This window comes from Scomber japonicus, chromosome 20 (assembly GCF_027409825.1).
Source record: "Scomber japonicus isolate fScoJap1 chromosome 20, fScoJap1.pri, whole genome shotgun sequence".
In the NCBI taxonomy this organism is placed as follows: domain Eukaryota; kingdom Metazoa; phylum Chordata; class Actinopteri; order Scombriformes; family Scombridae; genus Scomber; species Scomber japonicus.
In genome coordinates, this window is record NC_070597.1 from 26,399,192 (window position 1) to 26,426,725 (window position 27,534).

At 40.0% G+C, this 27,534-nt stretch overlaps 1 protein-coding gene across 1 annotated transcript in view; it reads left to right on the forward strand.

The window, feature by feature from the left end:
• The window catches only part of jmjd1cb (jumonji domain containing 1Cb), a 120,666-nt gene that overhangs the window by 78,832 nt on the left and 14,300 nt on the right, over window positions 1–27,534 (forward strand). The window contains exons 4-14 of the mRNA XM_053340860.1: window positions 11,458–11,563; window positions 11,708–11,832; window positions 12,654–12,797; window positions 14,322–14,363; window positions 19,122–19,392; window positions 20,410–20,964; window positions 21,270–21,642; window positions 22,484–23,465; window positions 23,567–23,758; window positions 24,898–25,070; window positions 26,890–27,052. Of these exons, the coding sequence (XP_053196835.1) occupies window positions 11,458–11,563; window positions 11,708–11,832; window positions 12,654–12,797; window positions 14,322–14,363; window positions 19,122–19,392; window positions 20,410–20,964; window positions 21,270–21,642; window positions 22,484–23,465; window positions 23,567–23,758; window positions 24,898–25,070; window positions 26,890–27,052 (3,126 nt within the window). The remainder of the gene's footprint in view (window positions 1–11,457; window positions 11,564–11,707; window positions 11,833–12,653; window positions 12,798–14,321; window positions 14,364–19,121; window positions 19,393–20,409; window positions 20,965–21,269; window positions 21,643–22,483; window positions 23,466–23,566; window positions 23,759–24,897; window positions 25,071–26,889; window positions 27,053–27,534) is intronic.

Genomic DNA, 27,534 nt, shown 5'->3' on the forward strand with positions numbered 1-27,534 from the left:
ATAGAAGTGTTTTATACAGTTGGTTTGTGTTTTGTTCGTCTGTAACTCAACTGATCAGTGGTCAGAGGGGAAATCCCAGTTGAAATGTTTGGATAATAAGAGCTCTGTATTATTTGAGGCTCTCCAGGTTTTCATTGAAATATAGCTTTTGCATTCACATAAAGTTTTGGGCTCATGAGATGAGATCCTATATTTCCCATTATGCAGCAAATAATAGCATCTGTACATTAGACCCTCCCTGCCTGCTACATGTAAACATATTTATAACAGGTTTTCTGTTCTACTTTGGTTGTCACTTAGTCAAAAAAGTGAGACAAAACTGCTCCAGAGACACAGAAGACAATGCCTCTTAAAAATGACTTTAGATGTTCACTAAATCATAAGATTGAAGTTTAATAGAATAATTTAAAGAATGATTGACCAACCCAACCTTACTAAGATTAGATGAGTTTTGATGAAGCAAAAGAGGGAAATAATTAAATGGAACATTATATAATCCATCAGCTCAATTGACTGTGTAAACAGTAACAGTAGTAAATGATTTCATCAGGTTTTATAACATGATAAGATCTTTCAGTTTGCATTATCACTACTCTTGTAATATAGTGATAAGTTATGGATAGCAATGGTAGCAGCTATTGCTGATTGTGAACTGTTTGTGTACATTTGCACAGGTTCAAAGGATTAGAGAGTTAACTTAGTATATGTGTGTTGGTTGTGTTGAATGATGGCATGTGTAGGTGCTGGAGAACTCTGCTGTCTATATAATGATGAAACTAAAAGAACTTTAATGCAGTGATTAAATATAGTTTGATTTGAAGAAGAAATATCATTAAAAGCTTTAGATGCACAGACAAGTGTCATAAAGGGAGATACACAGTGTTTCTTCTTGCATCACCTTCACTATAGTTAGCTTGTGTAAGTATTGAATGTGAAAGTGTGGCTCATTAAAGCTGAGCTGCAGCAGGAACGTTGCTTTGAAACAAGCCGTGCGTCTGTGCTGTCTCATAACACTGCTTTTAATTGCAGAGCAGATGATGTTGATGTGAATAAAATGTTTCTGTTAAAGAAGAACTATGAATATGTTATCTGCTGCCAGGTGCACACATTAGAACCCCATCTCATTTTTTACTAATGAAGAATTAGTCATTGACAATTAGGTCTAGACTGGATAGTGCAGCACTTGGAGCGGTGCTGAGCCAGGGCCGTATGGATGTGACACTGCCAGACTTTAATGTGAATATAAAGCCAACACGTGCAGCCACAGTCTGTCTTCTCAGTGATTTTACACATGACTGCTCACTACTGACTCATAAATTACATCCACATCCACACTACACCAACTGATACATACAAACACACACAATAGATACTGTCGCTTTACAATTGGCAGTAATTCACAGGGATGAATACTTATGTGTGTGTGTGTGTGTGTGCGTGTGCGTGTGCATGTCAGTGCTCTGCAGCTGAACACAGCTTGTTGTATTGTGCTGGCTGGAACACTGTGTTCCTCTCACTGTCAACCAGACAGAGAAGAGTGTGCACCACTCTCTACATCACTCATCAAGACAAATCCTCACACTCACATTTTCTTTTTCTATTTTGCTCTCAACCATGAAGAAGTCTGAAGCTCTTTTTGCCATGTCCTCTGCTGACCCACTTTGAATGTGTGTAGCAGTTTCTTGGCCGCCCGCTCAAGCCAGGGACTCTTGTCAGGGTCAGCTGCCACAAATGTTCCACAGTCTCTAAACACACAGGATGAACATTGTATTCTGAAGCCACAAAACATTTCTGATATTCCTGGAACTTGATTATATGACGCATGAGTTTAGTTTGCAACATCATGCTTTATTTAATACTGATGCTTCAGGTGATCTCGTCTTCATCGGCACAGTTAACACTATATTATGTTACACTAAAAGAAATAGCCTGTGGTGTGTGTAGCTATACTCAAGGGACATGTGATGTAATGATTTAGTCAGAAATCACAGATGTGGCATTAAGACATATTTAAACCTTATAATGACATTTCACATGATCAGCATCATTTATTTTAATATGCATGTACATTGTCGCATAATGTGTGTAAAGCAAGTCAATGCATATATAATATACATAATGTAGTACATGTTAAATACTCCGCAGCACACATAGATTAGTGTGTTCTGTTATATTTTGCAGTGTTATTTTATAGGCTAGCCTGATGCAGGATAGTGTCTGCATGATCCCTGGTGTCCTGTCCTATTTACCATAGCAGACACACACACACACACACACACACACACACACACACGCACGCACGCACGCACACACACACACACGCACACAGCTAATATGTGTGGCAGTGACAGCCTGTGGACTTGTCTCCCCATGGTGTCTGCTATGACCTGGACATTTAACTGTGTGCAATGTGTAATGTTCAGGCTTGTTCTTTGGCTTACTACGTTGGATGTTTAACACACTAGTCAGACTCCATGTAGACTCTATATGCTTCTTCAAACACGCTGCCCAATCACTTTATGTCGCTAGAACGCACAATCAGAATACTCACACACTCACACATTCCCAGTCGTCCACAGCAGCAGAGACTATACAGCCATCTGAAGTGAAAGAAAGTGGGAGTCTCACTCTCCTCCTGGCACTGCCGACTGCAGAGAACTTTCACACATACACACACATACACACACACAGATTCCTCTATTCTTAAATCACTCATGCCCACACAGAGCTGCCTATTCTTCTGGAGACCTTTGAACCCCACAGAGCTGTAAAAGCAGTCACTCACACTCACACACACATCTTTATATCCTTATGAGGACTCTAATTGATATAATGCATTCCCCAGCCTCTTAACCTAATGTTAAACATCACAATTAAATGGCTTAACCCAACCCTTACCCTAAACTGAACCTAAACCCAATTCTAAGCTTCACCTTAAAATAAGCATTCACCTTTAAATGGCCTATTGAAGTTGTGAGGAGCAGCCACAACACAGCAATGCTGCTTTTTAACTGAGATTGGTTCTTTTAAAAGATAGAAATACACAAACACACACACATACACAAAGCCAGACAGACACACACACACTCAGCAGTGAAGCCATGGCCACTCCCCTCTCTGTTTTTCCAGTTGGACAGGAAGACCGGAGGGAGGAAGAGGAGGGAGGGAGAGGGAAGGAGGGGGCTACAATCTGTTTGGCATAAACTGTACAATGAAGTCACTGTTTAGTGGGCCAGCCCAGCCTGCTGCTCAAGTGTGTGTGTGTGTATGTGTGTGTCTGTGTGTCTGTTGCTAGAAAGTTACGGTGCACATTGAGACTGAGGGGACTGGAGGTGGAGAATACAAACTGTTAGTGCTGACTCAAGAGTTTGACCACACACACACACACACACACACACACACACACACACACACACACACACACACACACACACACACACACACACACACACACACACACACACTCAGTTGTGTAACAGAGCACCATCAGCCCAACAATGTAATTAATGTAGAAGGCAAGCTCTACCATCTTAACACATTTCATCATGTTATCACATCACTGATCAGTAGCTTCAATATAAACAGGTCTAGGTCCTGATGAGTTGCTGCAGTGGATGAGTCAGTGACACAGCAGACACACAGAGAGGTTTGATTTGTTTTTATAATAGAGGCACCATCACTGTGATAGAATCCAGGAAAACACCTCTACATTCTCAGCCTATAGTTTGATCAGGATGGTTATGCTTATTAATTCCCTAGTGGCCTTAAGCAAGTTAAGAGACTCTGGTCATATGACATAACCACTATTCAGCTCTCCCTATTGTTTGCTCAACACTTTATAGTAGAGTAAAAGAGGATATATTTATGTATTCTATGTTTTTACTGTCCAAACACACAGTGAAGTGATCTATGAACCAGTTGTGTGTGTGTGTGTGTGTGTGTGTGTGTGTGTGTGTGTGTGTGTCTTCCTCTGTGCCATAGAGCTCCATTGTTGCCCCCAAAAACTATTAAAAACACATCAGTGAGTCACACCACTGCACTGGGTGACATGTTCCTTCATTACCATGAACACACACACACTGTAGTTTATGTTTACTCAGTCCCACATACACACACACACCATCCTGCTGCCAGAAATACTCACTGGAGCACTAAATGTGGATTCATGTGCTGCTGAAAATAGTCCCCAATAAATGTACTGTTTTCATCCTGGTTGAGTAATGTTTGCTAAAAGCTGCAGTGAAGCTCAGCCACTGACCACTTATATGATGTTACACTGAGCTTTAAAAAATGTTTGTGAGGTGTTTTTAAAGTTGAACATCTTCAGTGAGAGATTGGAGATGTAGCTGTTTTTGTTGGATTTGTTGACAAAGAGAAATGTAGAATATTTCAAGGTTTCATAAAGCTGCAGGGTTGAGTCACTTTGTCTTTATGTGACTCTAAGGAGCAAGCATCTCCAGCCTCTGTAATGTGACATGTTGCATAACACACACACACACACACACACACACACACACACACACACACACACACACACACACACACACACAAACACACACACACACACACTCTCTCACTTTATACTTTTCTTTAGTTACAAAGTTTGCACTGTTAATTAGCTACATCTACAAAAGTGGCAACATTTCTGCTTGACTTTAACTTCTACTTGTGTGAGAAGTTAAAGCCAAGGGGGAGGAGTGCAGTGAGTTTGAGTGGGAGGGAAGCAGCTGCACCACACACACACACACACACACACACACACACACACACACACACTTTAATACTGTTCAGCTGACAATCCTGCCTCAGTGGAACTTTATGGCTTTATGCCCTGCATTGCTCTCCCTCTCCCTCTGTTTCTCTCTCTCTCCTCCTTTTTTGTGTCACACCCCCCCCCCCCACCCCCCACTACATCACATGCTTCTACATTCATTCCAGTGTCACATTACCTTGACAACACCTCATGTGCTTACACATACACACACTCACATGGACACCTGTGGTGTTAGATACAGAGGTATTGCCTTACATGTTGTTAGTAGCTCTCTGTTCACCTACTAAAGACTTCAGGTGACAGTTGATTTAGCCGGCTGAAATGACTCTAGACTGTAGTCTGCTGTCTTTGCATGTTCTCTCATAACAGCTCTGCAACATTAAGATTTGACTTGATATACTTTCATAGATACAGAAACATCACTCTGTCTTATTAATATTTAAATAAAAGGAAGTGGATCGTGTGGTCTTTTGGGTCAGATAAAACCTCATTCATTCTTTGGCAAACATCTAACTGAGTGTATTATTTAGGAGGTTGTCAGGTATCATTGGCTTTAACATTGTCAGCAAAGACTCACCAGTTATTACTCCCTGTCATTATAAATCAAATGCTGATTGACTATTACGACTTTTTAAGACAACAGTTGAGGCTGGATTTTGTAAGTGGACCTTAATATTAAGTTTGCTAATATTATTTCTGCCAAAAAATGTTACTAGTAGTAAACTGAAATTCAAATCAGAAAGGTAAAGCAGATATCAATTGATTGATCTTTACTGCAGTTTTTAAAGGATGGATGGATGGATGGATGGATGGATGGATGGGTTTACAGCAGCTACATCCACACTTAAGACAGCCACATAGATCATCATAGAAATACACCTGTGACTATCCAATGGAAAAAACAAAAACATATAACTAAAAATACCCTAAAAGTGTAGTAACAAAACAAATATATGTATATATGTAATAAATAATAATTAAATATTCAGTCAGTGTGAGATAAAACACTGTTGTGGACATAGTGTTACATCTACAGTGTCTGAACTGGACACTAGGCCTCTGCTACAGTGTATCAATAAATATCATTACTGCCCAGCCAGTTCTCTGCCACTATGTACTCCTCTTAGAAAACACACATACACACACACACACACACACACACACACACACACACGTCCACTGTTCATATTCAGTCACTGAGCAACAATATAATCATCAGCGCTGTGAATATAATAACATCACAAACTCTCCCACAGTTTGCTCCCTCCTGCTTCAGCCTCAGCATCTCCACGGCAACAAGCATCTTCCCCTGAATCAAAGGGTGTTAGAAGTAGTTAACAAGCCATCTGTCTTAGTCTCTTTAAATGTGAATGTGTGTCATATTTGTTGTTATGTTACTAATTATCTGGTGCACAAGATGTCCTTGTGTAACATCGCAGCCCTCGTGCTCACAGCACAGCTTTGAAAAAACCTAGAAACAGTCATCATTAGAGCTGATGTTCATAATGGGTTTTAATGAGTAGATTATAAGCTTTGTAAAGCTCACAGGAAGTCTTTATGTTATCTGCTCCTGGTTGACATGAGGCTATTAGTCTGTAGAGAACAGAGCAGACGGGTCAGAATGTGATAGCTGGCATATCTTTGATGACTTCATCATCGTCATCATCATCATCACCATCATCTCACCTACCTGTTGCAACTGCACAGACAGGTATATAAAGTTACATATAAACTGCAACTTTATTAGCATTTTTTATAGTAAAACCATGTGTGTAGGTGTGGATAACATATGTTTCATGCCAGACTTTACACAGGCCGAGTATGAAGTTTTGTTCTCTTTTAATGGTCCTTGGATATTATTAAACATGAATAACACTGACTATTGGATGATATGCAATATATCACAGATTTATATCCTAGTAGCTAATGCTGTAGTATCTCTGGGTGGATGTATGAAGCCATGTGAGCAATATTACAGATCAATATGTAGGACTGCTTTATGGTGACATTGGATTTTATGATTTCTGTATAAATGTTTCTCAATACATTTCTCAGAAAACGTATTACATCACTAGACATATCAATATAATGATGTACAGTACATACTCCTCCTCTTTCCCCTCCAGCACTACATAAGCTCATGATATGTTTCACCCACACTGTTTGCATTTGATTCCTCTCTCATACATTTCTCTCTAGTCTGACAGAAATAGACCAACTGGTGGTCATGATGACCATGTTGCCTTGGCAACACAGTCTCCGCATGTATTGTTTCTAAATAGCCTACAGTAAGTTTCATAGTTACATACACAGACATGTAAACATACAGTAGACGCTGCATTGACTAATACATCAACTCACCCTCCATATTGATCTGTGTGAGACTAGCCTGTAAACAAATCAGAGTAAACAGAGGGGCTGCAGTTATTCTGGATAAAAAGCACTGTAATGGTTACATTCCTCTGCAAATTTCAAGGATTTATGAGCATTGAGTAAAAATGAAAGATAATAATCAAATACAAATCAGATACTGAGACACTGGAGGTCTGATTTCTATCATTTTATACCAGTGAGAATATGTAGACATACTCCAAGAAAGACAATTACACACAAATAACAATGATAAGCTTAAGTAAGATCTGCCTGTATTGATCCCCAAACATATTCAAGTAATAATAATAACTTTAGTTATATATAGCACCTCTTAAAAACAGAATTAACAGAAGGAAAAGGCAGTATATATTGCCTCACAAAGTAATATAAGAACAGAAACAGGTCTGGCAGTGATGATGTACTGTATACTTGCATTCATTTTTTGAAAGATGTAACTATGTGTTAGTCATTTTGCTGCTTGGAGAATGTCACTCTGCAAGCCCCTGGAGGCTCCCTCATATTCCTCTGTACTTATTATTACTGTGTATTTCTATATGTGGAAACAAACAAACACTTGTGTTATGCAGCTTGGGGCAATAGGAAGCAAGAGAGTGACTTTAGGTTTATGTGAATGACTTTTTCCAGGTCACAGTGTGAGAGCAGTGATTTAATTCTGGAGACTGTTGTTATTTGAAGGAAACGGGACTGGATAACTCTTATTTCTGAATCAAATAGTATTCTAACATTTCCTGCTGCACGCTTCACATTAGCAGACAAGGAACCAATGAGACTAATAGGGTTTGGAGGATTGAACAATAGGATTTCTGATTTTGAGTTATTGAATTGAAGATAATTTGTTGCCTTTTATCCTTGACTGTATTCATTAAAACAAATGAAAAATGACATATCTCTTGTAAAACATCAGTAAAATGACAGGGTTGGAGGTAATGACCGAGCCTATTACCTTGATAACATTCTGGGGTTAAAGTGATTTGCTCAAATTAAATTAGAGAAGAAGAATACTCTTGCTTCTTTAACTGCCTTTTGATCATTCTCAATTGTGTTAAAATTCATGTAAACCTTTTTTTTTCTTCTTCTTCTTCCATTTTCATTCCTTTGTCCTCCAGTCTCTCTTTAATTCCTGGTGGATTCTTTGAAGCAGGCTGCCATGTCCTGTTTGACTTTTTGTCTTTGTACAGAGTGACAGAGTGACAGAGTCCAGGACAGTCTGACAGCTGTGATTAAAAAGGGAGAGCAGCTCCTCTGTGTTACAGTGTGGATCAAACACAGCAGTAAAAATCTTGCTAGCAGACATAGAGTTAAACACACGGCAAACACACAGGTGTGATAAAAACCTCACTGAATATAGTTCTGTGTGGTGACACACAGATATCCTCAGTGTCAGACTTGTACAGTGGTCTCAGCCATCAGTGTAGAACTAGGTCAGGGTGTGGCCCTCAGAATGTGTGGCTTCTTGTATTGCCTGAGTGAGGTTAAAAGATTCCAAACTATCCATAAAAGTGGCGACAAAAGTCTGAGAAAAACAGCAAACATGCATGTTTAAAATCACCTAAAAAAAGCAAAGAATTTAGCCTTGGATAAAAACATCGTTTGAGAAATGTAGTACAGTACAAATAGTATGGAATATAAGAGAGTCAGATGTCAGAAGTACTGCAGTGTAGCTCATTATTATTATTATTATTAAAAAGAAGAAGACGACGAATAGGTTATAAATACAATAAGGTGTAGCATTAGTACATTGTAATGTTATAGTAGTAATATAACAATATTAGATTTTTATATGACAATGATTATTTATTATGACTATTAAGGTAATTATTTATTTTATATATTTATTATTTGTATTATGTGAAGACAATTATGATGCTGCTGAACTAAGTTTCATTGTATTGTTTTATCAGTGCAATGATAATAAAGTTTCCATTCTATTCTAATATTACTAAATAATATATGTAGTATAAATAGTTGTATAATATAGTAAAAAACATTCAATAAAATAGTGAGTCGTATAAAAGTTTAATTGATAATATAAGATTATAATATTACAAGGAGCTGAAATGCTTGGAACACAAGTGTGTTGCACAGCTATTTCTGTAATTTAACAGTGTTCAGTTTGACAGAGTGCTGCAGCCTCAGGTGGTGATAAACACACACACACACACACACACACACACACACACACACACATACACACACACAACTAATGACAAGAGCAAACAAGCATACTTGTCAATTCCACACTGTGTTTCCTCACTGTGCTCCCTGAGAACAGAAACAGCTCAGAATAGATTGCAGTTGTGATAATGAAAATAACAGCACAGCTCCATCACACACACACACGCACGCACACACGCACGAACGCATGCATGTTATTTTCTGTCAGTGCAAAGCTAAATATAGCGACCACAAGAAAGTGAGGGCTTCATGAGACTGTACATCACTGTTAGTAGACTCTTCTTATCCACTGTCATCAATTCCTTCAGATGAACATAGCATGTGTCTCTGTGGTAAAACAAGTGTCACCCTCAGTGGAAGAAGTGGTTCAAACTGTGTGGTCGACTTACCAATCAAAGCTATAGTATTTACATCCTGATTACTGTAGCTATACCTACTTCTACTTTTATCATGCACTGACTGATGGTGGTCCATTATATAGCCTCAGTCACATCACACACATCAACATACTGTTTATGACACTGAGGTAGTTTAGAATAGTATGTAGTATAAGTGGAGTAGATAAAGAGTTCCAGCTGTGTGTCATTGGCAGACAAATAGTAAGAATATGTGAGACTTTTATGCTGACCTCTGTAGCACTGCATTCCACTGTGCTATTTATAGTGTGTATGCTGGTTTAATTTAGAGCTGAACAAGGCTGGGAAACTAGAACACTGCAGCAGGATGAGAGAGAGAGAGAGAGAGAGAGAGAGAGAGAGAGAGAGAGAGAGAGAGAGGGGGTGAGATAGAAAGAGATGGGAAGGTGAAATGAAAGCCATGACCTCATCTAGTCTGCTCTGCTTCCTGCTGAGTGTCAGCCTCCCCGTCTCTGTTTGACTCCTGCAGCTCTGCATTGTGAGCAGACAGTCAGGTGGCATTCATATCTATTTATACTATTCATATGAACTGTGGACAAGTTCTGTATAGTTGAAACATGTATATCTTTACACCCATATGTGACTCTTATTTTGTTAGCATGTAGAGCCTTTTCTACATATTTTCTTCAGTCACCCACTACTATGCATTAGTCCACCATCACAATACAGACAGACATCTGACCTCAACTCTGACATCATCCACTGAGGAAAATGATGCACTAACCACCACTAATAGCTAGCATAGAACCTTTAAAAACATGTGAAGACAAGCACTGGTGACAGGCTCCATATTTCTGTGTGATAGGATGAAAGAATAGTGGTGTGTTCAACCATGATTCACCTGTGATGAGTCTACTTTTAAGATTCCTCAAAGCAGTAACCTCAAGGCTGAGTGTGTACCACTGTGGTGACTGTGGTTTGGTTTTTCTCCTCCACACTCTGTCTTCTTTTAGCTGTGTGTGTGTGTGTGTGTGTGTGTGACCATTTTAATATCTTTCTTCGCCTCTGCGATGTTTTTTTAATGAAACCAGAAAACCAGTCTCTACTATGTATTTGGTGATTCTTTCAGGTTCTCACCCTGTGTGACCTGCTGTGTGAAGCCTCTCTTTTTAAGGCTGATGCTCTTCCTTCAAGCTCCTGCTGAGTGTGTTAGTGTGTGCTTATCTGTTTTTCTGAAGCTTTTTTCATGTGTATTCATATTGCTGCACTTGTTCTAGTGTGGGTCAGTAACAAATAAGAGTTGGCAAGATGAGCAACTAGGTTTGTTGAAATGTACATTTAGTATTTTTGTTGGTTTTATATCATTTGAAATTACATTTGCACCATTTTTTACCAAAAGTAAGACTGAATGCTCCTGAAAATGTCAAATGGTGTAACCACAAAAGAATGATAAATATTTTATATTTTATCACCTACAGTGTATTGTACTTGTGTACACGGTGTTTGGCTGTATTAAAAAGTGATTATGGAAAGCAGGAGGGGACTAAACAGAGATTTAATCACCTGAGACCTAGACTGTGTTGTCACCACCACTAACCACATGATTTCTCAAAAATGAAAAACTTGTAAACAGTTTTTTCAGAAACAGAAAAATCCATCTTTGTGTGGACTGTTTTACAGAAATGGGTGTTGCAGTGTGTGTTGATACTGATCCATAGATCTCCTGTGTGTGTGTGTGTGTGTGTGTGTGTCTTTCAGGATGAGGTGGACAGTGTTAACCCAGTGTTAAGAGACAACCCTCAGCTCCATGAAGAAGTGAAGGGTTGGCTCAAAGACCAGAAGGTGCAGGAAATTTTTATGCAAGGTAAGGTTTTTATGTCTCCTTTTTATATTACAGTATTACACTCTATACATTGTAACTATACATTGCTATAGTTTGTTTATGAAATAGTGTTTTTGGCTGCTGTTTGGATCATGATGTTTAAGAACTGTTCCCTGCTGCTTCCAGGTCCATATTCCTTGAATGGCTACCGTGTGCGTGTGTACAGACAAGACTCGGCCACCCAGTGGTTCACTGGCATCATTACACACCACGACCTCTTCAGTCGAAACATGGTCGTTATGAATGACCAGGTACACACACACACACACACACACACACACACATTTACGTCTGTCTATGTAACATTTTAGAGTAGCTTTTATTACTGAAATTCTATTTTAGTTTTCATATCTTATATAGGTAACACAGTCCTGGTATTAACAGGTGAACAATGTATTTTTACTCAGTGCATGATAGAACAGAACAGCTCCTGTAACCTTGGCAACTGTATGATATCAAAGATGATAAACGCTGTAGCAACAACAGACTGATTCTCCTGTTCAAACAGACATCATTCTCTGTTCTGCTCATTTAGCAGTATTACAGCTACAGAGCAGCTGATCACTTGGAATCATTAAAACATGTTTAAATGGTTGAAAAATGACATGAAAAGATTAAAAGTTACTTAAACATAACCTGAAAGTAACATTACACAAGCTTGCCTTTTTATAAATGTCAGTGTGCCTGCATGTTTTTCTACTTGTGCCAATTGCAACCTTCAATTGCAACATTGTGGACAAATGTAGTCGATAAATGTGTTTGTTTTTCTTCCATGAGCCGGTAACATTATCTAACTTTACTGACACAAACATAACATGCTGCTTATTAGTACAGTAACAGCTCAAACAAATGAGCTTCTAAGGATACTGTTTTCACATGAAATAAGTCTTCTGTTTAATTCATTTGTCCATCACATTATAGTCTAGTTTTTATTTGGCAGATTGTAATACAGTGTGTCATAACTGTCATTTTCAGTGATGGTTTTTTGTTGTTTTTACTGATGAAATGCAATCAGTGTTAATAAAGCTGGTTCCCACCTGGACAGTGTAAAGTATAAACCGTGTGTCTTCAGGTGCTAGAGCCTCAGAATGTGGATCCATCCATGATCCAGATGACATTTCTGGATGACGTAGTTCACTCCCTGCTCAAAGGAGAAAACATCGGCATCACCTCTAGACGAAGGTCACGCTCCAGCCAGAACAATAACTCCGCCCACGTGAGTACACACACACTACATAATAGAAATTAAGCTTTAACATATTAACATATTTTAAAACATACAGATGAATTATCTGTAAGCCATGCTATATACAAAAAAAGTTGTACACAGAATGGTCACGGGAAAGAAACACACACTACAAATGAAAATGTGAACAGCCAAAGAATAAAGGTGTCATGTTGGCCAGATGAGATTAATGTAACACTGGCCTATTAAGTGCAAACAGGTAAATGAACCTTTCTTACATTGTTGTGTGGGTGAAGCCCTCCTTACATGTTCAAAGAAGATGACAAGTGGTGACATAAACTGGCAGGTGTGAGTCAGACATATATATGACAAATGGTTCAGTTTGATACAAAGTGGGGCCAAACCAATACTGGATTTTTTGGGGCCGATACCAACATTAGGCAGTTAAAAAATACCAATATTGATATATCGGCCGATGATCTTATATATACAGTATACAACAAAAACATATATGTACACATTAAACTTGAATTAAGAAAAAGGATTCATATATATATAAAATGCTGCCTATATAACTTATAATATTGGTGCATATCAGACAACATATATGCTGATACCGATATATCTGTGACAGGCCAATATCAGTTAACTGATATATCAGTCCCACTCTAATACAAAGAATGTGTGATGAAGAATTTGATGTTTTGAAAAAGCCAGCACCTCACATGTTGTTGTGTTATAGACTTTAAAATGTATGACTTGTATTTAAAGGTGCAACTAACATTATTGATTAATATGCAGAATGTATTCTAATAATACATTGACTAATCATGTGGTCCACAAAAATACCCATTACACAAGCTGACTTAAAATTGTTGCTGATTAATTTTCTCAGTCATCTGATTGGCTAATGATTTCAGCTCTACATGTGGCATAAAATAGAATCATAACATTTCAAAGCACTTCATGTAAGCCCGAGACAAATGCATTCAATAAGTGGCCTTTGTTGTTGTCTTTTTATTGTTTTGTGGACTATAACACCATTTATTTGACCTCAACATCGTATCTCATCGAGTCTGTTTATCTGTTTGTTCAGAGACATTGGTCAACATCCATAAATGCTAAATACCCATGTCTGCTCTCATGTTTCTGTTGTAGTTTGATTTAAAAGTAAAAGATTTTCCAATGTGCTTTCTGTTTAGCTTTACATTATTATTCAACACTCGCATACATACTGTACATTGCCACACTGGTTACCAATCAGCTCCTTTTATGTGATGACACTCCATGAGTCAGCAAATGTTGTGAAGAGGTCTTATTGCCCCACATCATTTACAAATGGAGGTTATTAAGTCAAAAATGCAAGGAAGGAGCTGATTGATTAACTAGTGCGTTGAACACTCAGCCAGTCCTTTCTGGTCCCGCAGTCATTAACAAAATCTCTCCTTGTCCCACATTTTCTTTTTATTCATTTCATTTTTTTATTTTTTATTTTTTTATGTTTTTGTTTTTTTGTTTGTTTGTTTCTTGTTTGTTGTTGTTGACACATTAAAGATGGCGGGAGGGAGACCCGGCGGGACCACTGGCAACACTCAGGTACCCCAAACCCCCTATGCATACACCCCCAAACCCCCAAACCCTCCAGACCCACACTCCCAACAATACACTACCACTGTAGAAAAGGCAGAGTCACCGCTGACAAACATGATCTGTGCTTGATTGAAAGAAATAACACTTTTTTTTGTTTTGTTTTTTGTTGAAAGTCCCAATCACATTGCACAGCAGAACCACCACATCACTACATTTCCTTTAAAGTTAATTTGCTGAAATCTAACCTGCTGTGAAGTGATTATAACAATACATTAGACTGATGCATGTTATCAAGCTGAGGAAATCTACCACCCACACACAAAGTGATTCATCCAGAATTATGATATCTGGAATAATAATTCCTACTGCTGCTGCTTCGGTATCTTTGGGTTATCAACTGTACCTTCCTGTAATAGACATGTGTGGTCTGTAAAGGGCAGCTTCACAATACAATACTGTGAGGTTTCATATTAGATTGTCACTGAAGCAGTATAAAATATAATTCAAGCACTCTTCATGTCTTCAGTAAAATGTTTGACTTTGATAAAACGGTTTGCTTTGACAGTCTCTCTCAACATTTGCATCACCAGATTTTACGTATTAATTCCTGAACAATTAGAACAATTACATCACAACTCAACATAAAACATTTACATTGTCTCCATTGAACAGTGATAGTATACCAATTTACACAATGATTTTCCATATTCACTGAATACACATCAATGATATTTGACATTTCAATGTCTAAGAGAAAGTGAAGTGCATTGAAAGAGTAACTAGAGCCAGGTTAAAGATCCTGCTCACCACACTATGTGCACTACAGCATTTCTCAGTGTACAAAAGGCTACTTCTCAGTAGGCTGTGGTCATAAGGACACACACCACACTTGATTTAAGGTTCTAGTCTGATACATTCTGACCACACCATCCTCCACTAGCTGGTGTGGTTAGAGGAGAATCAGTGTGGAGTTTCTCTGTAACCACAAGCCCAGTGTGTTATTCAGAGAAACAGTGACCTCTCGCTTCTTTCATTATTTCTGTTTCTTTTTCTTGTTGTTGGTTGGAGCGAACACTCCCATAGCCCACTCATCTGTGGAAGTGCACGCAAAGGAAAGAGCTCTTTTTGTTTGTGTTAACAAAAATAGAGCCAATGATGGGATAAGGTTCATACGTGTAATACACTAAATAAGCATTTAGCTTTTGTAGCACATGCACAGTTGGCATACAGTACAGTCTCGTACTGTACGTTTAGGTTGCACACACATATATGCTAACATTGGCAGATGATGAAATTGAAGTCAAGTGGACCCTTGTAGACACTTGAGAAATCACAATTTGGCTGCTGTGTCTTGGACTGGGCTCGCTGTACCAGACTTCCTGGGCTGTTGGAAACCTCCCATGATATTTTCCAGCCCTGCCCAGGTGCCCATCATCATCATTTCCATCTGGACATTGGCCAAAGTCAAAGTTTGACTCATTCAGTTCACCTTACAAGGTCGCTAACAAAAAATGTCCAGCATGTTTTAGAATAATGGGCATGTTCCAGACAGGGTCAGGAACATGGCACAGCAATTAAAGAGAGTGGCACGTTGACCTTCTCTCAGCAAGGATCCACAATAACTCATAACTGTGTTACTGCAGCATCAAGCCTCTCATTACTGCCACATTATTCTACTTTCACAAGGTGAACAGCAACATAGCTAGTAGAGTGATCTGGTCTGGATACATCCTTGACCTACATGGCTTACATGGACTGCACATGAGAGGCATAGAAGTTATACAGTGGTTTTATTTCCTAACAAATGTACTCTTATTTGGATTTGCAGATTACACATGGTAAAATGTTTGTACACTTAAAGTATAGCAAGATCATCAGCAGCATTAGTCCCTTTCCTTTAAAGACACAGTGTACCTCACCTGGCTCCAACACACACAGCAGCAGTCCAGAATCAATGTTTCTGCAGAATATAGATCGGACATTTAGCAAAGTTATTTCCCTCCAAACCATTTTCCAATCAGCATAAGAACTGCGTTGCACAGAATTGAGATAGTCTTTTCTGTTATTTGGTGTAAAAATAAAAACCTCACCTCCACATTTGCAACAGTAGGAAACGAGTGCAGCAGAAACACAGAAATGGGATACAGTACCATGTTTTTCTTCTTTGCTTTTTTTAAAGTCACTAGTCATACCATTTAAGAACACTATGTCCCGTTTTTGAGTATATTCTTATGTGGGTGGCCTATATAAATGTATTGCACCTACATATTCTCTGCAGCATAATTTAACTCACGTCACATAGTGCAGTCAGGCAGTATTAAGACAGCAATGTAGTTTTGTTGCGTTAGAACTGGAAATCAAGCAATGACTAAAACCAAATTACAGTACTCTACTGGGCTCAGAAAGTAATATGAGAGTCATCATATTTAATATTTGATGCAGAACTCTTTGTCTGTCTAATATGATCCACAGACATCAGCACACACTTGATGTCTCATGGGGCTTTTTGCCTTCAGTCTGATCTTCAACAGCGATACACATGATCACTTGGCTTAAGGTCAGGTGGTATGGTTCACTGTTTGACCATTAAAACTATTAGTTGCTTTATCTTTAGCCTAAAATTGTGACACTATGAATACAATTGTATTCAAGTCATACATTTGTGACCCATGGATGTGAATACTTCATACTGTACACCTTCAAACTGTCAGAGTCCAAACAGTGAAGCACATATCACTGTTCTTATACTTTCTGGAGATGCATCATTAAAGTTTGTGTTTGACTTGTTTCTTGTCAGTCACTTTGTGTATGTGGAACTATTCTCCAGTCTTCCTCTCTCATTTGATAATGACCAACTTGAATTTAGGTCAATTGTTACACAGTGGAGTATACTTCTGCTCTCCTGAATTCAGTCCCTGTATGACTGAAGAATAACTACCACTGTATTATCAAACCACTGTTAACCCTTACATACTGTTCTGGTCAAATCTGACCCACTTTGACAACTGAAAGCAATACAAATACACTAATAACATTTTTTAAGTCTGGAATTTCATGGCTTTTCCTCAAGTGACCCAATGCAAAAACTGAAATATTTCAAAATCATTTATTTTTTATGCTGGTTATACATTTTTGCACAAAGAGGGTGTTAATGGTTATCATGAAACCTAACATTCAAAGGTTGCATCCTTCACTTTCAATAAATAAATAGAAATGATTATGGCTTGTTTTAGATATGGTGAGATTATAATATAGAGTGATTTAGGGTGTGTTTTCAGTATAAATTAATAGTGTCAAACCAAAACAAGAACATTTGGTATAGGCACTTATTCTAAAGGAATACTTAAGCCGTGTATAAGGGTTAAAAGCATAGCAGAATGATGTTAGAAAGTGAAGATCATTGCAGTGTTGCTTTCATTGTGCACTCTCTGCCCCGGCTGTTGTACACTTACTGAAAAACTGCTCAGTGGCATAAATGAGAGGAGACTCTAGGGAAGGCGAAGGTCACATGACTCTCAGAGACAGCCGGAGGTGTCAGGGACTCATTGTAGCTAGAGATGGCTAGCTTCTCTATTTGTACTGTAAGAAGGTCAGAGAAGAAGGTCACAACTCAAGTGTCCTTGAAAAATGGGAGCAAGTCCTGAAGCTTGTTCTTCTTCTGTGTGTTTCTGTGTTGTCACTGTGATTGGAATGTAATAAGTGTGAAATGTACAAATGCTCATTTTGAGAGAAACAATTAAAGTGAAGACTTGTGTATTTATGAAAACACTGCTCATTCAGATGAATTTTTCCTTTTTTTTTTGGTATTTTGCTAATTATGTTAAAACGCCTGCATGGAAGATGTATGAAGAAATAAAGAATGCCAGTTAGTTGGTTGGTTAGTTAGTTGGTTAGTTGTTAGGTTAGTTCGTTGTTTGGTTGTTTGGTTGGTTAGTTAGTTGGTTGGTTGGTCAGTTGGTTGTTTAGTTGGTTGGTCAGTTGGTTGGTCAGTTCAGTTAGTTAGTTGGTTGGTCAGTTGGTTGGTTGGTCAATTGGTTAGTTAGTTGGTTGGTTGTTTAGTTGGTTTGTTGGTTGGTTTGTTGGTTGGTCAGTTGGTTAGTTAGTTGGTTGGTCAGTTGGTTGGTTGGTCAATTAGTTAGTTGGTTGGTCAGTTGGTTAGTTGGTTAGTTGGTTGGTTGGTTGGTTAGTTGGTTAGTTGGTTGTTTAGTTGGTCAGTTGGTTAGTTAGTTGGTTGTTTAGTTGGTTGGTCGGTTGGTCAGTTGGTTAGTTGGTTGGTTGGTCAGTTGGTTGGTCAGTTGGTTAGTTGGTTGGTGGGTTGGTTGGTCAGTCGGTTAGTTAGTTGGTTGGTCGGTCGGTTGGTTGTAGTAAAAAGACATCACTGTGGTCTTCTGTGCTACCTCAGCTGATGTGATAGATATGATTCTGGCCTTGCAAGTCACAGTGGTTCCATAGTGATCCACTAAAACAAGTAGAAGACTGCCTCACTATGAATCACATATACACTGACATATACAGTAGTTGCTGTACGATGTCATGCTGGAAGTGTTCTTAATGTTTTGTGCAATCTCATTCACACTTTATACAACAGGGGTTGAATACTAGAAGTAAACTGCAGTTTCACATAGTATAACACTAGTATAACATAGACAGAGATAGGGTTTAATGCAGATACATTAGATGATGGAGGTATATCTAATAAACTGGTCATGTTAGTCAGGTCTGGTTCTCTGTGTGTGCTAATGGATGACTGTTTCATTCTTACAGAGTCATTACACGCGAGCCCAAGCCAACAGCCCACGCCCCATCATGACCTCATCAGGACCCAACCCAAAGGGTTCCCAGGGGACACTGGCCTCCCAGCAGCAGAGCCAATCACAGCAAAGCCAGCAACCAGCCAGCCTATCGCACCACTCGCCTGGCGGCAGTGGGCGGGAGCAGAGAGAGCAGCGCAACTCTCGCTCCTCCAGGAGAAAAGGATCAGACAGCAGCGTTCCAGAGGAGGAAAAGGACAGGAGAGAAGAGGTCACAGGGAGAGGTGAGGACAGCCACCTGTTACTTTTAACTATTTTTAGTTATTTTCCAAATTGTCTCTGTATTGCCATTTTGATGCCTTGTCATTTTGCCAAACTTAAAGAGATCATCATAACTCCTCACTTAGATTTGGCTCTCCCCTGTCTTAAGTTTCTTATTGCCTGTAGCACTATATCACTGTGTGCCCTCATGTAAAAACAGGAAATGATTCCTATTAAACACAATAATAGGCAGTGAGGTAAATTGCTTGGAATAAATGACCAGTTTTCTCATTTACATAATAGATTAGTACTCACTGCAGCATAATTTCTATTGTGTGCAGTAGCAAACTACAGCTCATACATTATGTTGGAAGGGCATAAAGCACATTACAGCCTAACACTATGGTATGGCAGACACCATGTTTTTATAGTGATGAAGGAGCATTCAGTCTTACTTTTGGTTAAAATGAATATGTCAAATTAGGATAATGATATATTTATATTGAATAGTGATTCAGCATTTGTAGTGAGCAGAACATTTTACAGTGTAAAAATTAAAATTTCAGTGCTCTCCCACTTTCATATTCCTGCACTTACTGCCTGGTTAACATATACACTGATATAACATAGAAGATCCTACCTGCTGGCTGATGATCAGTCTACTCATTAATTTTTGAGTTGGCTGTTTTCATGTGAGTGCTGCAGCTGTACTCTGCCATCACTGACACCCACAGTACGAAATGGAAGACTGCACAAGGCAATAATCCCTTGATGTTCTAACACAAAGCTTTGATAAATATTTAATTGAGTAAGAGCAGGCAGGTGAATGCAGGAATGTGTTGGAGTGATTGCACACTGATCTCAGCAGCACAGACTAAAATGTTTGATCAGACTTCATATCCATGTAGCACTCAGCAGAGAATAAATCAGAAATGAGGAGAAGATGAGCTGTCCAGAATGAGATGTAGAGGTTGGATGGTAGGGGGACGTGGCAGAGAGTGATTAAATGTGATTATTGTGTCTTCTTTTCATCCCTGCAGACTCCAAGACCAAGACCAAGCAGGCAGTGAACAAACGCAGGAAGGGCGAGGAGGATGAGAAGAAGGCCGGTCTAAAGAGGCTGAAGACTGACATGACGTCTGATCTGTCAGAGAGCAGCGACTCTGAAAACCCGCACAACAAGAGGACTGCCCACTCCTCGTACTCCTCTTCCTCCTCCTCCTCCTCTTCTTCTTCCTCCTCCTCTTCCTCCTCCTCCTCAGAGCCTAACTCTGAGAACGAGCTAAAGACTCGCAGCAGCGACGTGAAACCCGGCGCTGTTACCAAAATGGAGGAAGACGAGAAGCCGCTGATGCAGGGCGCCAAAATCAACGATTCCTCTGCTCTAATCGGTCGCCTCTCCCCGTGGGCCGAGCTTCAAGCTACAGAGGACAGCAAAAAGGGTGTTGTTAAGGAAACAGGCAAAATGATAACAAAGGAGGAGGAGGAATTGGTGGCGGTAACACAGATCACCCAATCTCCACGGCAACAGACACCTCTGATGCCTGAAACCATCCAGAGTAGCATGATGGAGAGCAGCAAGAACACTGTGAAAGGTACACACTGATGCATGGCAACTTTCAAACATGTGATGATTATCAATTAGTTAAAAATGATCAATACACATAAGACCAGATATGCACTTATATTCTATACTTTACACATTTTTATGTATTTTATATATTTTAAGAATGATTTTATGAAGTTTATGGATTCTATGGATCTTATGTCATTTCTGTCTACTGTATGTCTGTTATTAGTGAGCCAAAGACAATTTTACATCCAATAGAGTCCTACTCTATTCTATCCTATTCTAAATATACTTATTGTGTTGTTTTGTGGGTTTTTTTCTTCCATGTAGCCTCATCTCGATCCCAGACGCCATCATTGTCTCACCTCCACAGCAGCGCCGTGATCGACATCACAGACGAGGCCCAGGCCACGGTGCACCGGGAGAGTTCAGAGGCCGTGTCAGCACTGCTCGCCTCCCAGAAGGCCGAGTCCACGGCCCTCTCTCCTTACCTCCCCCTCAATCCCTCCCCCGTCTCCTCGCCTCCCGTCCCTCCATCTCCCTCACCATCAGAAGGAGGCCGCAGGACTGATGTGGAGCCTCCCATTCAACAGCAACAGCAGCAACAGCAACAACAGCAGCAACAAGGCATTATAGGAGGTGGCATGACAGCAGCCAGGAGCTTAAGCAACAAGATAGAGTTTGCTCCCTCTGAGGTCATCAGGTGAGAACAGAAGGCACTGGGAGTCAGGTGCTGAATATTAAAACTCCTGTTACTGTATGAATATTCTTATATGATGAGTGCATAACAGGGGTCATTATTAGATTTATTAGACAGACCATCTGTTCACTAGAAGATCTTGATTTGTGTAACAGTCCCATCTAATAGTAATAATATGTTTAATAGGTTATATAGAGAAGATATGCAGGTAAACAGAGGATGGGTTTACATGCAGTGTAGTAACATGAGGACTGTAAATATACATGCAGCAGCTCAGTATGTATGACTTCTCCCCAACCCCCAACCTTATTTTGGAAGCATGGCTTATTTTAACTGTTGCAGTGATGCAATATACCACGTCCTGATTTGTGTGTACATGTGTGTGTCAGGGACGGGGTTAGACAGACACTAGTGAGAGTGTTAAATATTCAGAGTTGTAAACCAACTAATTTAGACTTAATTTAGAATTTAGACTACTTTGTATTAGTCTGTTTTATTCAGACTCTGGATGGAAATATTTCAGAAACAAAGATGCATCACTGTGTGTAATGATCTGTTCATCCCACTGCGCTGCCATCTCAGGGATTCTCTCTCTGTCTGAAACTGATTAGAAACTGTATACATGAGCAAGAAGTCAGTGTTCCCCAGGAGAAATCTAGCTGGGGAAATTAGGTTTCTTTAATAACCTAGCCCAATTTGGGAAAGTTTGAATATAATCAAGTTTGCCCTCATCAAAAAAGGCAAAGATAGAGGTTAAATATAATCTTTACTGGTTTCAAATAGAAGATAAAGGTAATTGTGTATGTACACATGTTAAATAACTGTTCATCTGTGCTTTTTTCAGGCCTGTCACTTCAATAGCTGATAGCGTGGTGCAGGTGGTTAAGGAGAAAACAGTCCTTCCTCATCATCTTCTTCATCACCAGCAGCAGCAGCAGCAGCATCAGCAGCACACACAACAGCAGCAACACTACACATCTGTCCACCCCAACATCAAGAGCCCGTCTTTATCTGAAGAGACGAGAAAACACCCACAGCAGCAGCCCCCCACCCACAAGATGAACACAGTCCTCCCCACTGACTTAGCCAAATCCAAAATGAGCCCCAACCCAAACCCCAACCCAGCGCAGTTCGACTCCCTCAAACAGAAACCCCAGCACCCCAACAACTCTCAGAGCCATCCCTACCCCAACACAAACCCAGCCGACCTCCTCAAGGCTAAGCCCCACCCGGGCCTGCTGGACATATCCAAACCTAAACCCAACACCTCACCAGAGGTTTCTAAACATAAAATACCGAGGTACTCCGATACCTCCCCACCTCCGACGAGCCGTCTGTCCACTAAAGCAGAGCCAGTAGAACCTCTCCGGTCAGGTTTTAAGCCGGTGCCGGCGAGGTCGGAGTCGGGTGGAGGCATCACGAGCAGCAGCACCAAAAGCCCGCTCATCATCGACAAGAACGAGACCTTCACCGTTTACAGGGACCCAGCTCTGGTCCGCTCAGACGCAGAGAACTCTGTCTCAGCCACAGTCTCCTCTAACCACGTGGCAGCCTATCTGCATCCCCACCTGCACACGCTCCACTCCCCCTCCCCCCACTCTCCCTGCCTCACCCCAGCATCCCACCCCCATGCCTCTCACCTCCTCGCCTCTCCTCACACCTCTGCCCTACCTCACCCGCACCTCTTACCCCCCGGGGTGCTCCCAGCCATGCCTCCTCCCGCAGCATCTCTCCTCGGGGGCCACCCCCGGCTCGACTCCCCCGGAGGGTTAGGCCACCTCGCCCTGCCTCACCCAGCAGCCGCACACCAGCAGCAGTTCCTCCAGGTCTGACTCACATATACATTCACACAGTTTAAACACTTACTGATATTTACACCTTTAAATCTGTTTCACTCTGAAACTATAACTGTATTTTTTGCTTTCAGGGTCAGGGGCCCCATCCTCCCTCTCTGCTAGCCCAGGCTCACAGCGGGGCAGCAGGGCTGGGCTTGTACCCCATTCTCTGGCAGTACCCCAATGGAACACCAAGCTCCTACCCTCCAGGACTTAACCTGCCCCCCACAGCTAAATGGGTCCACCCTGAAAATCCTGTCAATTCTGAGGCCTCTCTCAGGAGGGTAGGTGTACTCATGTTAGCCTGGGTTTGTAGTGCTTCAGATTGTTTATGCATGTGTACATGATCGAATCACTTTGTGTGACAGTTTGACAAGCAGAGCGATGGAGGCTGGTTGTGGGAGGGGGGGATTGGATGGAAAAAGAAGAGCTGTTTGGCAGGCAGAGAGGAGAGAGAGCCAGAAATATTTACTTTAATATCAATTTGGTAGTTGACTCTTACAGGAGGTAAAAAGGTTCATTTTGGCTTAACTTATGACCTATTCCACATGTGTGTTCTAAGTATGATGTACTGGATAGTATACTGCTGTGGAACTACACTGCTGCACAGGAAGTGATGAACACATATGCTGTATGACTAATTCAGACCTGCTGTGTAGAAGCCATCATCCTGTCAGGTTATCATACAGAGCTAAAGTCAGCATTCACCTCCACAGACAGCTGTCTCACTGAGCTTATCATTAGATGACACTACACCAGGCATCTCCACACTATTCCATAAAGGGCTGTATGTCTGCAGGTTTTTGTTCCAACCAAATAAGAGCACACATGATTTGACCAATCAGCTGTTTGAAGACTGAGAGCAGCTAATTAAATGAGTCAAGCCTGGTGTGTTCCTGCTTGGTTGAAATGAAAACCTGCAGCTACATGAACCTTTATGGAATCGTTTGTTCTTCTTCTTGTCTTCCCTGTCTATATTCTTACATTACATCATCACTATAGATGGTTCAAATTCATCCCTTAAAACTGAGCTTTACACTCATTAAGACAGTCATGCATTGATCAGGAGGCTCCTATGTTTGTTATAAATAAGTCATGTAAAATGAATCCATAATAAGCTGTTTATTGGAAAATAACAGCTTGAGGTGTTATTGGCCTTCATTGGATATTATTTTTGTCTGTACAGGTTATAACTGATATCTTATATTATATCTACTAGTAAGCATTCAAATCTTAAATATAATACTACTCACTTTCAAGCCCAACATGAAGGAAAACTCGTAGCCTAGTAACTCTCTTCAGCCAATTAGAGTTTATGCTTTTTGTGCATTATGTTTTATATGACACAGTGTTCTGGATCTTTCATATTTCATATCCTGGTATATTATGTTACTGATGTGTGAACATGTGTGTTGGTATTCAGAATACGGGCAGTCCATGGCTGCACCAGGCTGCTGGTAGTGCTGGTGACGGTCTGGGTTTGCTGAGCCACGTTCCTGTCCGGCCAGCCAGTGCCGACGCCCACCGCCCCCCTGTCAAGATCAACACACACGCAAGCCCCCCACTGTCAAAGGCCAGCATGGATATTCATAAAGAGTGAGTAGAAACATCAGCAACATGTGAAAGATGCTTCTCCACTGTGCTGCAATACTACAAAGTAGCAGCCATCAGTTAATCACCAACCAAACATCAATACAGAGATATATGAAGATTATATATGAAGTGTATTCCAGACAAGGAATATCTGGGGTATCAGTTATTTCTTTGGTGAGGTCATGGGGAATTTTAAATGGACTGTTTATCATGTATACAGCAAACACTATTCAACTTCTTTCACAGATCTGTTGCATCAGTGAAAAGCTACTGTAAACATTGAAGCTCTCAAATAAAAACCCTGGAAACATAATGTAGTCTTACACCAGGGCTGTTATTTACTACATCAGAGAAGCATGGACTGTAATAGTGGATCTATTGTAAGTTCACTTAGCAAGCACAAACAAATAAGATGCATGGAAAAAGACTCTAGCTGTATTCTTATGCTAACAGAATACTAATGAACAACTAAAGCAAAGGGTTCTTTTCATTTTGCATAAGAGTATTTTACATCAAAAGACATTTGATACATCATTTTTATTCTGAAGTTTGCAAGTAGATATAAATATTTACTTTGATGTTTCATTTGAATTTGATCATTATGAGCCCAGTGCCACAGTGGTAGAAAGTCTGTTCACTACAAGTTCTACAGTTAAAAGAAGCTTTTGGTAGCTGGATTGAAGTAATATGAGAGAAAAACAAGGCAGGGAGTCTTTGTTTTGTATATTTGAACTGCATGCCCTTTACGTTCCCTAAAGCTAGAAGTGTTCAGAGAGCCCACACAGAGCACAGACACAGCCAAGTTAGCTCTGAGAGAGGCAGACAGGCAATGCCAGGTCAGTCAGATGAAGTGAAGTGGCACTGATCCAATATTAAAGCAGTTCCAGACAGAATGCTGTTCATTCAGCAGCCTGTGCTCTCCTTATGTAACCAGTCAGAACCCCATACACACAAATACACACAATCACTGCTTGTACTATTCCTCCCCGCATTCTTTCTAACTGATCTGCTCAACAAAGAGCTCCAAATATCTCCATGTGTTGTTCTTTTGACTGGTTTTTAGTGCCGCTAACGACACAAAAAGCAGTCATAGAGGAATATATTCCATGTAAATGTAAAACGTCTCCTATTTAGTCATTGAAAAGCTTTTAATATAAAGCAGTAAAGTAGGAAATGTTATTTTTAATCAGCAGTAACTTAGCATGACTCTCCTATAAAGTTGGCCAATCAGAACAGAGTAGGCTCATCATGATGGGGACCTTACTATGATACCATGCTGCTGGTCTGCTGTTTGATATACAGCCATAATAATCTCTCACATTATTCAGTTTTTCACTGATTCCCATGTTTATTTGCTGATTAATAAATGAGTTTAATTTAAATGAATTACAGTGTGCTGCTTAAACTGCAGAATGTCTAAAGCAGTAGAGTTTAACTGTGATTTTGTTCAGCTTTTGCTCCCTCTCACTAAAGCAGGGCTCCATCTGGTGCTGGAATTACTGGAATTCCAGACATTTTAAATATGGGAATTAGATTTTACAAAGGGGATGCAGTTAAATGAATTGTGTCATTTTTTAATAGAATTAGTTTTCAACATAAACCAGACTGAGGAAAAATGTTAACAAACTTTTTATGACAACCAAACGTCTGAAAGTACTTGTGGAAAGTCATGGAAAATAGAGTTTAGGTCAGAGCCCTGCTGTATCCATTAAGTGAAGAATCAATGCAGTATTTTCTGCTGAACATACTGTATGTATTCTATTTAACTGTATGCTATACTGTATAGACATTTCTGTTTAATGTCTGACTTTTCTGTCTTCAGAGAAATGGATAAGAAAGGCTTTGTTGATCCCATCAGGACGCTGACGTTGGCTCAGTTGAAACAGGAGCAGACGGACAGGAGTAGGACCCCCACAGGGAAAGAAGTCCACCTACACCGCCTCTATTTGGACCCCCACAGCAAGGCACGCCTGGCAAACGCACAGGTATGCTACTCTACTTTGAAAACTCACAGCAGTCTGGTCTCATGTCGCTCTTATAACAATTGTCCAATGCTGAAGGAAAAATTTTCCCAAATATTATTATTGGCATTGTTATTGTCTGTGTTAATAACACACTAATTATATATATTAGCACTAATTATAAAGTTACATCTGCACTGTATGGATGAACCTGCTTGAGGTCCTGGTGTAAAAATGAACTGTCATTACCTTCCTCTTAGTACTGTGTGAACAGGATTCTTCTCCTCTAGAATAATGCATGGCCTCAGGTTTACTGTTTGGTCATTTGATTATCAGCCTCTCTTCAAGACTGGACTTTAAGGTCATGTAATAAAACAGGATCACCTGAAGTCACTTGTGTCAGTTGATATTGCACAAATAATCAAAATAAAGCTGCAAGCAGCAATTCACAGATTTAAACTTATGAATTTTTGCACTGAAGCAACTCTCTCTTGGCTTGCCTGAGC